Source organism: Leptodactylus fuscus, chromosome 10 (genome assembly GCF_031893055.1).
Source record: "Leptodactylus fuscus isolate aLepFus1 chromosome 10, aLepFus1.hap2, whole genome shotgun sequence".
Classification (NCBI taxonomy): domain Eukaryota; kingdom Metazoa; phylum Chordata; class Amphibia; order Anura; family Leptodactylidae; genus Leptodactylus; species Leptodactylus fuscus.
Window position 1 is genome coordinate 67,169,200 of NC_134274.1, and position 14,686 is coordinate 67,183,885.

Here is a 14,686-nt window from a genome sequence, read left to right on the forward strand (position 1 = left end):
CTTAAAACGTATTGGAGTAGCCATGTTGAAGAAGCCTAAAAAGCCAGGAACACAAGGACAAGTTAATGTGATCGTATGCAAGACAGAATCGATTATAGTTCTTTCTGTGTTCCACGCCTCGTTTCAGATCCCCGCGCTCGGTTCGCGGTGTGCTGTTGTCATGGCTACTCCGCCCGGTGTCTTCTTTCTCGGTGTCTAGTAATATACTTCGCCACCGTTCTGACAGCTAGGAGCCGCCCACCGGTCACACACACAGCTACAATCATTGGCAGAGGCCTGCAGTGGAAGGGAAGCCTTGTTCTGCCAGTGACTGGTAAGCGTTAGAGAAGGAGGCATTGCTGCTGCTTTTCATGTCCGTGTCCATCACTGTAGCTTACGGTAAGTAGTTTATTCTATGTGCTCTGTATTAGTTGAAATGGGAGAATTTACAGGGAATGTATGAATCTCATGAGCTGTAACTGTCAGTGACAAGATGTCTGTTTCTCACATATTTACTAATAGTGCTCCTTGACTTAGGGCCCATTCCCACAATCTAACGCGGCGCTCATTCTGACACGTAAACACGTGTCAGAGTCAGCGCTTCAAAACAGAATCCCATTGACTTCCATGGGTTCCGGCTTACCATTGAAATCAATGGGAGGCTTTTTAACCCATTGATTTCAATGTCCCAAATGTAAAGCACCATGGAATTAATGGTGCTATATATATAAATAAATAATAATGTGTTTCGCGCGTAAGACGCAACCCATGGAAGTCGATGGGATTCTGTTTTGAAGCGCTGACACGTGTTTACATGTCAGAATGAGCGCCACGTTACATCATTTACAACTGGTTTAGTTACAAGGCACTTTTTTTTAGTATTTGTTATTCATGTTGTATGTGTAGCAGCTCTAAGGGAGCGTTCACACTACCATCGGTGTCCGACAGGTAGTGTCCACTGCTAAAACCCAACACGTAGGTTTTTTCTGTCCACTTGAAAAGTCGGACATCTTTAGGAACGGACACTAAAGGACAGGCACGGAGTGTAAAACAACACATCCGATCTCCATTTAAATGAATGCAAAATGTCATGGACACAGCTAGTGTCTGCTGCTAATGTCCGTGCAAGATTTTGAACGAACATTAGCAGCGGACACTACCTGTCGAACACCGACGGTAGTGTGAATGCCCACTTACTTCTATATTTTTATGGACTGAAAACAATTTGTCTTGGATGGAGAAGGGCTTTTCGGCCTCTATTGCACAGATTTGCAGTGTTTCTAAATATGATACCTTTTAGGTTAGGGCCCCACATAGCGAGCCGTAGCCAAAACACTCGGTGGAAATACATCACATTTTTATTTTTCACAGAAAGTCCACAGAGGAAAACTTTTTTTTTTTATGTAACTTGTGAGCCCCAACAGTATGTCTTTGTAGAAACTCACGCAAATACAGGGAGAACATACAAACTCCTTGCAGATGTTGTTCCTGACAGGATTTGAACCCAGGACTCCAGCGCTGCAAGGCTAGCCACTGAGCCACCGTGTTGCCCCCAGAGGAAAAGTTTTTGTCCCTATTATACCTTGACAGAAAACTCCAGCATTTCCGTAGGTATAATTGACATGCTGCAATTTGCGAAAACGTGACAGATTGTTAAACGGCAGCATTTCCACTGTGGATATTTTTCTAGAATGTGTGGATGGAATTAGCCATCTTTGCAGATACTGTAGAACTCCGCAGCTTTGCCACGACGTTTTCGCAACTTGGTGCCCTGGTCTTTAAAGGGGCTCTATCACTGGATTTTCACTATTTTAGATATACATTTGTCTGAATAGCCTTTAAAAAGGCTATTCAACTCCTGCTAATTGTTTGTTAAAACACCCCCCGTTTTATTGAATTACCTTTTAAATGTATATGTAAATGAGCCCTCCGTGCACCGTGGGTGTTCCCGTGCACCTCTCAGGTCATACTCTGTTCACACCCTCCTCTCTTGGTTCTTCTATGTAAGTCCCTCCTCCTGCTTTCGATTCACCAGCTCCAACTGTCTCTTCCCTGCTTCTGGAAAAGGACCTGTCACGTCACTACTGCTCTGTGATTACCTTGTCCCTGTGATGACGTCACTACTGCTCTGTGGCTTGTCCCTGTGATGACGTCACTACAAGGTTCTTCGCCGTCTTCTAAGTAGTGATCTCTGCAGAGCAGGGGCTGCAGCTCCCCGTGTCTATCATCTCCATATGCTCAGTAGATCTATGCTATTCTGTTGGAAACCGCTGGATCATTCCTGTTGGAGATCACCTAGGGCTGCAAGGGACTCTATCCGGTCTGGCCCGGCAAATCTTGGATCTTCTTCCTGTCCCCAGGTCACCATCTCTCATCCTTACCTGCTTGTGGGCACCACTCCTGTTGCACCAGTTGTCTATCTCAATTACAAGACTTCTGTGTCCTGTGGAGTCAGCCATCTTTGACAAGCCAGTCCACATGTGAGTGAGAGCAAACACTGCCATCTTGCATTTGTAAAGCCTCCTCCTGCAATGTCCTGCATGACTAACACCCTATGATCTGCCTGCTGCTCTCTTCTTCTGGAGTGTCCCCTTTGCTGCTATTAATACCTGGTCACTAAGGGGCCACTATTCTCCATCCATATGCTATGCTCTACCCTGCTAGACTCCATGTTGTGAATGGGACTATTACAAGATTCTGCGGAGTTGATGGAATGGGTGGCGGTGGACCCTCGCGCTCTTGCAGGGGGTCCCAGCCTGACTGAGTCTGCTGTTTGTGGATGTCATAGGACATTGTCTGTTCCTAATTTCGTTTAGCTATTATAAATGTTTTATTTCCTTTTTAGGGTCAAAGGCCTTGGGTTTGGTAGTTGTATTTCTTGTTGCTGGATTAGGTCAGCACTAATAGTGTTTGACAGGGAGTTTGTTCTTTGATTGTGTGTCATGTTTTCTTTTGGTTAGTTGTGTATAGGCCTTGCTGAGTGGTTGTGTCATGCTCCCCCTCCCCTCATAGTCACGGGATGGTCTCTGGCCACTATATGCACCCAGTGCCTTCTATGGTGCTCTTACATGTTTTGAGCTGGAATGTTTAGAGCCTGAACTCCAAATTTGAAATGGTCATTTCTCAAAAATCACATATCATTTACTTGCAGGAGACTCTCCTTAGAGGGCAAAAACTCCTGCCATTATTGGCCCAAGACTATCATGACACCTATTGTCATTCCAAATCCCTTTCCCTGGAGATGCTGCAGGTGGCCTCTGACCATTTTGGTAGATATGTCATTATACACTGTTCCTTATTTAGTTACCTGTTTATTGTGGTTATCCTATATGTTCTTCCTTCCTTTGACTCTATGTTAGATTTGGTTGCAGCGGAGCTCGCGGGGCTCCCAATATGCACTTTCCTCTATGTGCGGGACTTCAATGCAGTCCCTGACACCTCAATTGATTGGACTATTGGCTATTCCTGGCCCCACTCATTACAAACTATCCCCATATGCTGCTGATGCACTTGTGTACCTCGCAGTTGACTATCTCTTCCTTTCTTCTTTATTATCTGTATTGGAACATTTGGATCTTTCTCTGGCTTTTCAGTGAATTGGTCTAAGTCTTTGTCTCTGTGATATACTCCACGGTGGGGTCTTTCTGCACCCCTGCAGGTAGTCTCACAATTTAAATACCTAGGGTTTTGGGTGTCAACTTACTGGAGTATTAAACCCTTAATCAACCCCTAGTGGTCTCTACTGAGAGCCAACTTAAAGGAGATTCTATCATTCCACGCGCATTTTTTTAAGACTAACACGTAGGAATAACCTTTACAAAGGCTATTCTTCTCCTACCTTTAGAAGTCTTCTGTGCACCGCCATTCCGTAGATATACCATTTTTTCCCTTATTTAAATGAGTTTTCTCGCAGCACTGGGGGCGTCCCCAGTGCTGCGAGAAATCTCTCCATTGACGGCCTCTGTCTTTTTCTGGCACACCTCTCTGCGACGTCTTCTTCCGATGGCTTCTGCTGGATTTAAATGTCACGCATGCGCAGTCAGCTCTGCCATCAGTACGCTCTCAGAAACTCCTCGGTGGTTCGGTACCGTTCACCAAACACTTCCAGCTGGTTAGCCATTGCTTGTTCAAACCCAATGCTGAATCCTAGGTGGAAGCGATCTGGTGTACCACTCTCTAAACCATCTGTGCCAGAGTGGCCTCCTCAGGCTAAAGCCATTTCTTTACCAGATACACCTGGTCATGCATCTGGGATCATGGTGGGAGACTCTCAGAGAAACTCTAGTGGTACACTCTCCCAGCATGTACATGCATGTTCACACCGAGACGTACCAAGATCTCAACTCTCAGTTTAGGGTAGTCCTTAGCCTCCTCTTCACACAGGTTATAGTAGGCCTTTTGAGGTTCCCCGGTGAGGAAGGTTGCCACTATGTCGACCCACTGATCCATTGGCAATTTCTCCCATTTGGCTACTCGCTCAAAAACCCAAAGATATGCCTCCATGTCATCTGTGGACGTGACCTTTTGCAGGGAACTCTGCACGTCGGCTTGGGCAGCGGTCTGAACCCTCTGGGTCTCTTTTACACCAGCACACTCTCCTGCCACATTTTATATATGAGCATTAGAGATGAGCGAATAGTATTCCAAACTATAGTTTCCAATACCTCGCTACATAGGAATGAATGGAAGCGGCCGGCACTTAACCTTTTGCTGTTCGGCCGCTTCCATTCACTCCTATGGGAGCGAGGTAGTCGAAACTATGTTTCGAATACTATTCGATTCAACTCTAATGAGCATGCAGTTTTTTATTTCTTTATTTTCATGGTCCAACTCTGTGAAAGACTTGTAAGTTCAAAGTACTTGCTTTACCCCTTGATAAACTCCTTGGTGGCCTAGTTTCCAAAATGGGGTCACTTTTGCAGGGTTTCAGTGTTTTGGCACATCAGGGGATCTGCAGATGGAACATGGTACCTGAAAACTGTTCCAGCAAAATCTATCCTTCAAGGGGGCAACACAGTGGCTCGGTGGCTAGCACTGCAGCCTTGCAGCGCTGGAGTCCTGGGTTCGAATCCCGCCAGGAACAATATCTGCAAGGAGTTTGTATGTTTTCCCCATGTTAGCGTGGATTTACTCACATTCTACAAAGACATACTTAAATGGAAAAAAAAATGTACATTGTGATTCCAATATGGGGCTCACAATCTACATAAATAAAATAAAAATCTATCCTTCAAAAACCAATTCACGTACTTTCCGTTTCAAGCTGCCATGTGCCTGTACATTAGTGTACCATCACATATGGGGTATTGTCGTGTTCAGGAGAAAAATATTAGTTGGTGATTCTCCTTTTAACTCTTTGTGAAGATGAAAAATTTGGGACCAAATCGGAATAATAGTATATTTTTTCGGATTTTCGCATCACAATGTTAATACATTTAGTGAAAAACCTCTAGGGTCAAAATACTAACAATATACCCCTTGATAAATTTCTTTAGGCTTCTAGTTTCCAAAATGGTGTCACTTTCTGGGAGTTTCTACTGTTTTGGCACCAAAGTGGCTCTGCAAATGGTGCCTGAATTTGATCACGGCAAAACCTGCCCTCCATTATGGATAGGACATCAATTTTTAAAATCTTTGATAAGTTGACTTACAATTGTAGCAGAATTAGCCTGAACTTCTGCAATTGGTTAAAGGGATTCTATCATTAAAATTATATTTTTTTCTGCCTACCTCGTTGGATACCTTTAGATGTCTTCTCCAGGCCGCCGTAGAAAACCCGTTTTTTGTCGGTATGCAAATGAGTTCTCTTGCAGCACTGGGGGCAGGACCCAGCGCTCAAACAGCACTACGGGCGTCCTCAATGCTGCGAGAGAACTCTCCAGCGCCGCCTTCATCTTCGTCTGGAACGGCCTCTCTTCGCGTCTTCTTCCGGAGCTGGGTTCAAACTTCTAGGCCTCGAGCAAAGCCGGTTGAGCATACCCGCTGGCCACAAGAAAATGGCTGCTTACACAGTATGTAAGCGGCCATTTTCTTGTGGCCAGTGGGCATGTACAGTTTGAACCCAGCGCTGAAAGAAGACTCGAAGAGAGGCCATTCCAGACAAAGGTGGAGACGGCACTGGAGAGTTCTTTCGCAGCATTGGGGACACCCCCAGTGCTGTTTGAGTGCTGGCACCCGCCCCTAGTGCTGCGAGAGAACTCATTTGCATACCAACGAAAACCGGGATTTATATGGAACGGCGGCGTGGAGAAGACATATAAAGGCTATTCCGACGTGGTAGGCAGAAAAAATACAATTTTAATGATAGAATCCCTTTAAGCTGCTGCAAAATGATATGTTATCACAGAAGACAATAAAAATCAATGAAAATTTATTGAAAGATGTTTTTTCCAACGACTTTTTGCTGTTTTTTGTTGTCTTCTATGATAAAATATCAAGCTGCAGCAGTTTAAGCATTTGCAAAAGTTCAGGAGAACTCTGCTATACAGTATCTGTACATTGAACTGCATTTGTAGAACAATAGTCACAGCTTCTTTCCTGCAATTTTTTATTTTTTAATAGAAATGAGTTTGTTTCAGATTATCCACAATGAGTGAATTTCGAATTCATCATGATGTAAATGAACTCATCAGTCTGCTCCGTGTGCATGGGACTGAGGGAGCTGAGCTTTACATAGATCTCCTACAGAAGAATCGTACACCATATGTCACCACTAGTGTGTCTGCTCACAGTGCCAAGGTAAATCTCTTAACTTATTGTGTCAACACATGTAGAATTAGAGCTTTTTATTATTTTCCCTTGCACCCCTGTTTCATCATTGCCTTTGGCAACATTAAGGCTGAAGCCCCACGTTGTGGAAACGCACCTTTTTTTTGTTGCAGATTTTGTTGCGTTTTTATTTTTGAGCCAAAGCCAGGAGTGGATTGAACAGTAGGTAGAAGTATAAGAACTTCCTATATATTTCCCATTCCTTTTGTAGCCATTCTTGGCTTTGGCTCAAAAAAAACGCAGCAAAATCTGCAACAAAAAAGCTGTGTTTCGAAGCGTGGGCCCTTAGCCTAGAAGATATTATTTTATGTGCTTCAGCTGTATGAAATTGGATGTGGTTTAGTGGCTCTCATCCTTACAATGCACTACCACCCTCTTACTGCTACATAAAAACCCAGTCATAGGCCCGGTTCACATCTGCAATTGGGGAGTCCTCTTGGGGACCCCCGTCCCGAACGGAAACCTATTCACTCGGTGGTCTCCATTTGGTTTTCACACGAAACATGCAAAGAAAAAAGTGCTGCTTGCAGGACTTTTCTCTCTGCATGTACCGTATTTTACGGACTATAAGGCGCACTGGACTATAAGCCGCATTGCCCATGAGCGCCTTATAGTCCGTCTCGGTTCATGTATAAGGCGCACCGGACTATAAGCCGCAGTCCGGTGCGCATTATATGTTATTGAAAGCGGCAGCAGGCAGACTTTGCCAGCGGCCGCTTAACCCCCCGCGTGCCAGCCGCTTCTATTGGAAGCGCTCGGCAGGCGAGGAGGGGCTCTATCAGCAAAATCATGCTGATAGAGCCCAACCGTAAAAGTTAGATTAAACTACCCCCCCCCGTTTTAAAATAAAAGCCTGAAACAGAATGTGAAACTTACCGAGCGGTGCAGGGTGGGCGGGCATTCAGGCCTCCTCTTCCTCCGATGTTCCGTCCTCCTCCTCTGCCGCTCACTAACTGATAATGGCCTGGGCGCATGCGTAGCCGTAGTAGAAGCATTATGATATTGCGCATGCGCCCCGGCCATTATCAGCGAGCGCCGGAGGAGAAGGACGGAACATTGGAGGCAGAGGAGGCCTGAATGCCCGCCCGCCCTGCACCGCTGGGTAAGTTTCACGTTCTGTTTCAGGCCGGCGTGACAGCAGGGCTGCCGGACACTTCCCATTCATTTCTATGGGAGCCGGCATGCGAGCGCTCCCCATAGAAATGAATGGACTGCTTTTTTCCATTCATTTCTATGGGGAGCGCTCGCATGCCGGCTCCCATAGAAATGAATAGGAAGTGTCCGGCAGCCCTGCTGTAACGCCGGCGTGTACGGCTGTGATTACACGCCGGCGTTCTGTAGTGTGAATGCACCCTTACGGTGCCTTTTATGTATGTATGGAAGCGGCACGCAGACTTTGCCGCCGCTTCCATCCACATATAAGCCGCATCGGACTATAAGCCGCACTTACGATTTCTGAGGAAATCGTAGGTTTTTATGTGCGCCTTATAGTCCGGAAAATACGGTATCATGTGGAATCCTTACTGACCCCATTATCGTCTATGGGGTCCGTGAGTTTCCCAAGTGACCACTTTTTTATGTGTATAGGTTTCCGGAATCCTGAAACGGAAACCAGAACACAGATGTGAACCGGGCCTAAGAGGAAAGTTTTAATTTGGGTTTGTGTTTACCAGGAGAAGGAATTAAAAATAGTGTCTGTGACACTAATAAATCTATCTATCTATCTATCTATCTATCTATCTATCTATCTATCTATCTATATATAAAACTCAAATTCTGTAGTAGTCTGCTCTATACAAATCCACAGTTCTCGACCGATTTGGGTAAAATTTGGCACACCCCTCTCCACCCACAGGAGCAGAATACTGCGCACGTTACATCTTGCTGGCATCCCCTCGTCATGAGATTGGGGCCCCTAAAATTAGGCCCTATACATATAATGGGGAAATGTGAAAGTGCTGAGGGGAAAACAACAGTTGTTACTGACAGGGACGGATTATAGCGACGGCGCCAAAAAGTCGCTGCTAAAGGGTCCGCAACACCACACACAACACACAAACATTTCACAAACACCATATATACATCACACAGACAGCACACATACACCAACCCACAAGCACAACACCACACAAATGCCACAACACACCACACAAACACCAGAGCACTCTAGACACACACAACACAAACACCACTCCACAAATACCACAACATCACCTCATAAGTACCACATATATACGCATGGACCACACACGCACAGACCACAAACGCATGTAAATACACTCAGATCGATGCACACTGTGCACACGAATGAACAGAGCACATGCGTACTCACACACAACTACCACACGCATGGAAACTTGCTCTGTGCATGCACAAACACATGGATCACATGCACACATAGACGCATACATATACACGGACCACACACGTGCATGCACACACGCATGCAAACAAATGGATCACGTGTGCATACACGCACATACGTGCACACACACGCATACATATACGTGGACCACACACGTGCATGCACACGCATATGTACACATGGATCATGTGCATGCACACACATATACACGAACCACACGTGCATGCACACATGCATACATACACATGAATCACACGCATGCACATATACACAGACCACATACGTGCATGCACACACGCATACATACACATGGATCACGCACACACACACACATGGATCACGCACACACACACCTTCACATACACGCATACATATACACGGACCATACACACGTGCATACATACACATGGATCACACGCAAGCACACACGCATGCATATGTACACATGGATCACACACATATACACGCACGCATGCACTGACAAAACATGTCTGGTCTCCTTAGTGGCTGCTTGCACACTGCAATATTTTTCACGGGCCTCCAGGCCATGGATTTGGCGGTTCTATAGACTTCTTTGTGCACAAAGCTGTGAATTTTGCAGGCTCCATAAAAGTATATGGAGATGTAGAATCCACAGTCCAGAGACTGTAGTGTTACTGTAGTGTGCAAGCAGCCTTACTGAGCAGAAGTATTGGTCAGGGGAAAACTGCCTGATTGTCATTATTGCTTACTGTACAGGGAGCTTTCATCACTGAAGCCCTACAATAGATATGGTAGTGGTGTAACTGGAAACCAGTTTTACTCTTTTGTCCATGAACTACTTATAGATTATACTGGCACTTATATTATACTTATATTTCAAGCACTTCTTGTATTTCTTCTGTTATAGTATTTTACATAAGTACATTCAAATTATCACATATTTTTCATAGGTGAAAATAGCAGAGTTTTCCAGGACACCTGAAGATTTTTTAAAGAAATATGAAGAGTTAAAGTCGAAAAACGCACGTAATCTTGACCCACTAGTATATCTGTTCTCAAAACTTACTGAAGACAAAGAGGTAATTTAATAATTTTAAAAAGTGGCTAAAAACTTATTTCCTAGCTAGTATGTGGAGAATATAAGTAGGTTATGGTTACAGGTGCTTAGAGGAAATTGGTGATTGATAAGATAAGGTAAGATAATCCTTTAATAGTCCCACCATGGGAAAATTCAGTATGTTACAGCAGCATGGATAATACAGTAATATCACAAGAAAGAACACATACAAGCTCAGAATAGCAGATGGAGAAGATACTAGAAGTCAGCAAATAAAAAGAAAAACTTCAGGATCATTTAGTTCTCTGTGCGGAGTGATCTTCGCTTAGCCTGATGTTGATTATACAGCCTGACCGCGGTTGGGAGGAAGGACCTGCGATAGCGCTCCTTCTCACACTTGGAGTGCAGCAGTCGGTCACTGACAGTATTGCCAACTGCTTTCATGGTCTCATGGGAGTTTTTCTCCAACATGGAGCTCACCACGGACAGTATCCTTCTGTCATCCACCACCTGTGAGAAAACACACAAAAGCATGGTATACAATGTGAATGGGGACCTACATAATCAAACCTATTAGTGGCATGGTCACCCCTAACTCACCCTAATAAAGCGTCCCCCACTGAATAAATACACAAACGCTTGTAAACTGCAGGAGGGTTGTTCAGGTGGTACTCAAAATAACAAAAAAACTCAAAATAGAAATAATGTCTAAAAAATTACTTTATTGAAGTTTAAATAATAAAAATCACAGATAACACTACACAGTATAGAAAAAGGTGTGTCAGACAGACCGTATTAAATATATTAAAGAGGTAACTATAGCATGTTCATATACCATAGCAACAAGTGTGGCTTACAATATTATCCAAGTGGATTACTCAAAAATTACGATAGATGCTATATATATATATATATATATATATAATATCCATATATGAGTCCTAACATGGATCCCAATAAATACTCAAATACACAATGGTATAAATGATATAAATAACAGCATCACAATATCAAGCAAATGGAATAGTCAAGGGTTAAATATCCTCTCATGATGTGTAGTTGATGCTGTATAACTATATATGGATCCTACCACAATCTCTATTAGTTTAAACAATCAATTCTCCAGTGGTACGGCAAATATGGATAAAGGCATCACAAAAGAGTACTACATAAGTGCTATATCAAACATGATTTCATCATACAGGTAAAGATAAACATACCCATGTATACGGTCAAAATGGTGCAATGTTCCGCTGTCTGCTGATGCCACCCCAACGCATGTTTCGGATGAAACACCTGTACTGGATCCAGGGGGCTCCCCAGGACAGAGCTGGTCCTTCTAACCAGCCTGTCAAGTCTATTTCTGTCCCTGGCTAGTATGCTACTTCCCCAGCAGGCCACTCCGAAGAAGATGCAACCACAGAGTTGAAAAAGGCCCTAAGAAGTGCCCGATGGACTCCAAAGGCCCTCAGCATCTGAGCAGGTAGAGTCTGCTGTGACCCTTTCTGTGCAGCACCTCCAGATGATCAGCCCAGTCCAGCCTATTATTGAGGAGCACACCCAGATACTTATAGGTCTTGACTATGGTCGATGCCTGTCCCCTGGATGACCACTGGATTCTGAGCACGTCCCCGCTTACTAAAGTCCACCATCATCTCCTTGGTCTTCCCAGCATTAATCCTGAGGTGGTTTCCGTTGGCACCATTGTACAAAATCCCACTTTAAGTCTCTGTACTCCCTGTTGTCTCCATCTGTGATGAGGCCTACTATAGCAGAGTCATTGGAGTACTTTTGTAAGTAGCCACTTAATGAATTGCACCTAAAGTCAGCAGTGTACAGCGTGAAGTGTAAAGGGACAAGAACTGTAAATTGTGGTGCCCCCATACTACAAATCACAGTGTCAGACACACAGTCCTGGGCTCTCACATACTGAGGTTGGTTTGAATTAGGGGAAGTTCATCTTTCACAAATCAAAATCTGCCTCAAAAAATGTTTTCCCAACTCTTCCAATGGGAGTCAGTAGTGGATTTTTTTCCCCTAGAGAGGTCATCAGTATATAAGTTCTAGAAAATCTCTTTAAGTTACTAATATAAAGAAATTGGCATAAATCCAAACTTTTTTTTTTTCCATCTCACAACATCTCTTGACAGACCCTTCAGTATCTGCAACAGAATGCTAAAGACAGAGCTGAAAGTGCTACCATTGCTGCTGCCACTAGCAGTCTCCCTATTCCTCCTGGCACTTCTAAAATCTCCTTGCAAGAGCTTGAAGAGTTACGCAGGCAACTTGGTAGTGTAACAGCTTCAACAACTAGTGGTCCCCAGGTAAAACTTATCGATCATCACCCTCACTGTTAGATCTTACAGTTATCACATTTGTCTAAATGAGTTTTTTTTTTCTCCCTTCAGCCTGTGGAGGCTCTACGGAAACAGCTGAGAGACAAACTGAACAAGAAAAATGTTGGACAGCCAATTCCTGTATTCCCACCCTGGGTCTATGAGCGACCTGCTCTGATAGGGGATTTCTCTTCCCTGTCCAACACAAGTACGGATATCACAGTGCCTATAGGTATGTGTGACTGTATTCATGACATAAACCCAAAAGAGGCCACAAGGCTGGAAGTGAAGGTCCATGCTTGCTGGTCCACACATAGGGAATTGAACAGATAGGTAAACTTGAATCCTTTATTGATAAAACAGCAGCACAACGCGATTCAGGCTATATAAACCCCTTCCTCAAGTGTATAAATTACTTAAATTAACAAAAACCACACAAACAATAAATATGTATTGAAGAAACAAAAGGACGCATCATAATACCATTTGTTTCTTGAAAAGCCAAAGAGTTTACAATAACATAAACCTTATTCGTTAGTAGAGATGAGCGAGTACTGTTCGGATCAGCCAATTCGAACAGCACGCTCGCATAGAAATGAATGGACGTAGCCGGCATGCGGGGGATTAAGCGGCCGGCCGCCGTCAAAGCGGAAGTACCAGGTGCATCCATTCATTTCTATGGAGCGTGCTGTTCGGATCGGCTGATCCGAACAGTACTCGCTCATCTCTATTCGTTAGGGTTCTGAAATAATCATGTCTATATGAAATCAACTATTTCAGGGTAGTTGATCCATATCTGTTGACATAGGATCCTGTTCTGGGAAAGAAACCTCAGACCCTGGATAATAGCTATACTCCAGCTTGTTAAAGACTAAAGAGGTGGGTATGATGTAGAAACTAAAAATCCTATTAATATTATAAATGTGAAATGTTTGAGGGTTTGTGACTTTGGATGTTCGGATGTTTGGCGGTCAATCACACAAAAACCGCTCCACCGATTTGGCTGAAATTTTCCACAAACATAGTCACTACACTCGATTGCGCAATAGGCTACTTTTTGTCACAATAGCGCACATACGTTTTTCCCAGGACCCCCACAAAACCCAAACTCACATCACTATCTCTGCAATCTCACACACTTTGGACCATAGCAAGCCACAAAATTCATATTACCCCCTACAGCAGAGGTCAGCAACCCCTGGCACACGTGCCAAGAGTGGCACTCCTGCCATATTTCACTGGCACGCCAGCAACACAGGACCTGCAAGAGTTAAATGAAGTCCGAGTCTCTTCAGTGCTGTGCTAGAGCTCAAGCATAAGGACACTCCCCTTTGCGAGGTGTGGAGGAAACCCAGGGGTGGAGCTTAATCACTCAAGTCTCTGCCTGCTATAGTGATAGCTCCTGCCGAAGCTGCTAGCAAACTGAAAGTAAGAAGCACACAGCTCCCTTCCTTTACTTCCTATTCTCATTAATGTCAGGCATTTGGGGTTATTAGTTTAGTGTTAGTAACTCCATGTGCCTCACATTAATAGGAATAAACCCCATCATGTCCCTCATATTAACCCCTGTGTGCCTCACATTAATAGGAATAAAATCCATCATGTCCCTCATATTAACCCCTGTGTGCCCCATATAAAGATCCTATTAATATTATAAATGTGAAAGTTTGGATGTTTGTGTGTTTGGATGTTTGTTCCTCAATCACGCAAAACCCGCTCGACCGATTTGGCTGAAAGTTTCCACAAACATAGTTAATACACCCGATTGCGCAATAGGCTACTTTTCGTCACAATAGCGCACATATGTTTGTGCCAGGACCCCCACAAAACCCAAATTCACACCACCATCTCTGCAATCTCACACACTTTGGACCATAGCAAGCCACAAAATTCATATTGCCCTCTACAGCCTAGCCCCTAACCCCACACAATCACATATACATATACTTTAACACTTTGCCCCTCACCTTAACGATACTCCAGGAGGCTCTCTTTAACGCTCTGGAGCAGCCATGTTTGCCGACCCCCACCGCTCTGACAATCCGCGACACCGCCCACCCATGTCAATACCCCTAGGAGGTCTAATAAATGCAAAAAAAAAAAGTTTAAAAAAAAGTAAAAAAAATATAAAAACAAATAAAAAGGATTAAAAATTCAAATCACCCCTCTTTCCCTAGAACACATATAAAAGTAGTTAAA

General features: G+C 44.0%; 1 protein-coding gene across 2 annotated transcripts in view; it reads left to right on the plus strand.

Annotated features, from left to right (window-relative positions):
• Positions 1–57: 57 nt before the first annotated feature.
• TUBGCP2 (tubulin gamma complex component 2) overlaps positions 58–14,686 on the plus strand; it is a 60,413-nt gene continuing 45,784 nt past the window's right edge. The window contains exons 1-5 of one of the 2 annotated variants that reach the window (XM_075257783.1): positions 58–378; positions 6,558–6,717; positions 10,045–10,173; positions 12,302–12,475; positions 12,560–12,719. In XM_075257783.1, coding sequence (XP_075113884.1) covers positions 6,568–6,717; positions 10,045–10,173; positions 12,302–12,475; positions 12,560–12,719 — 613 coding nt within the window. In that variant the 5' untranslated portion in view covers positions 58–378; positions 6,558–6,567. The remainder of the gene's footprint in view (positions 379–6,557; positions 6,718–10,044; positions 10,174–12,301; positions 12,476–12,559; positions 12,720–14,686) is intronic. The other variant, XM_075257782.1, reaches the window with a different exon arrangement.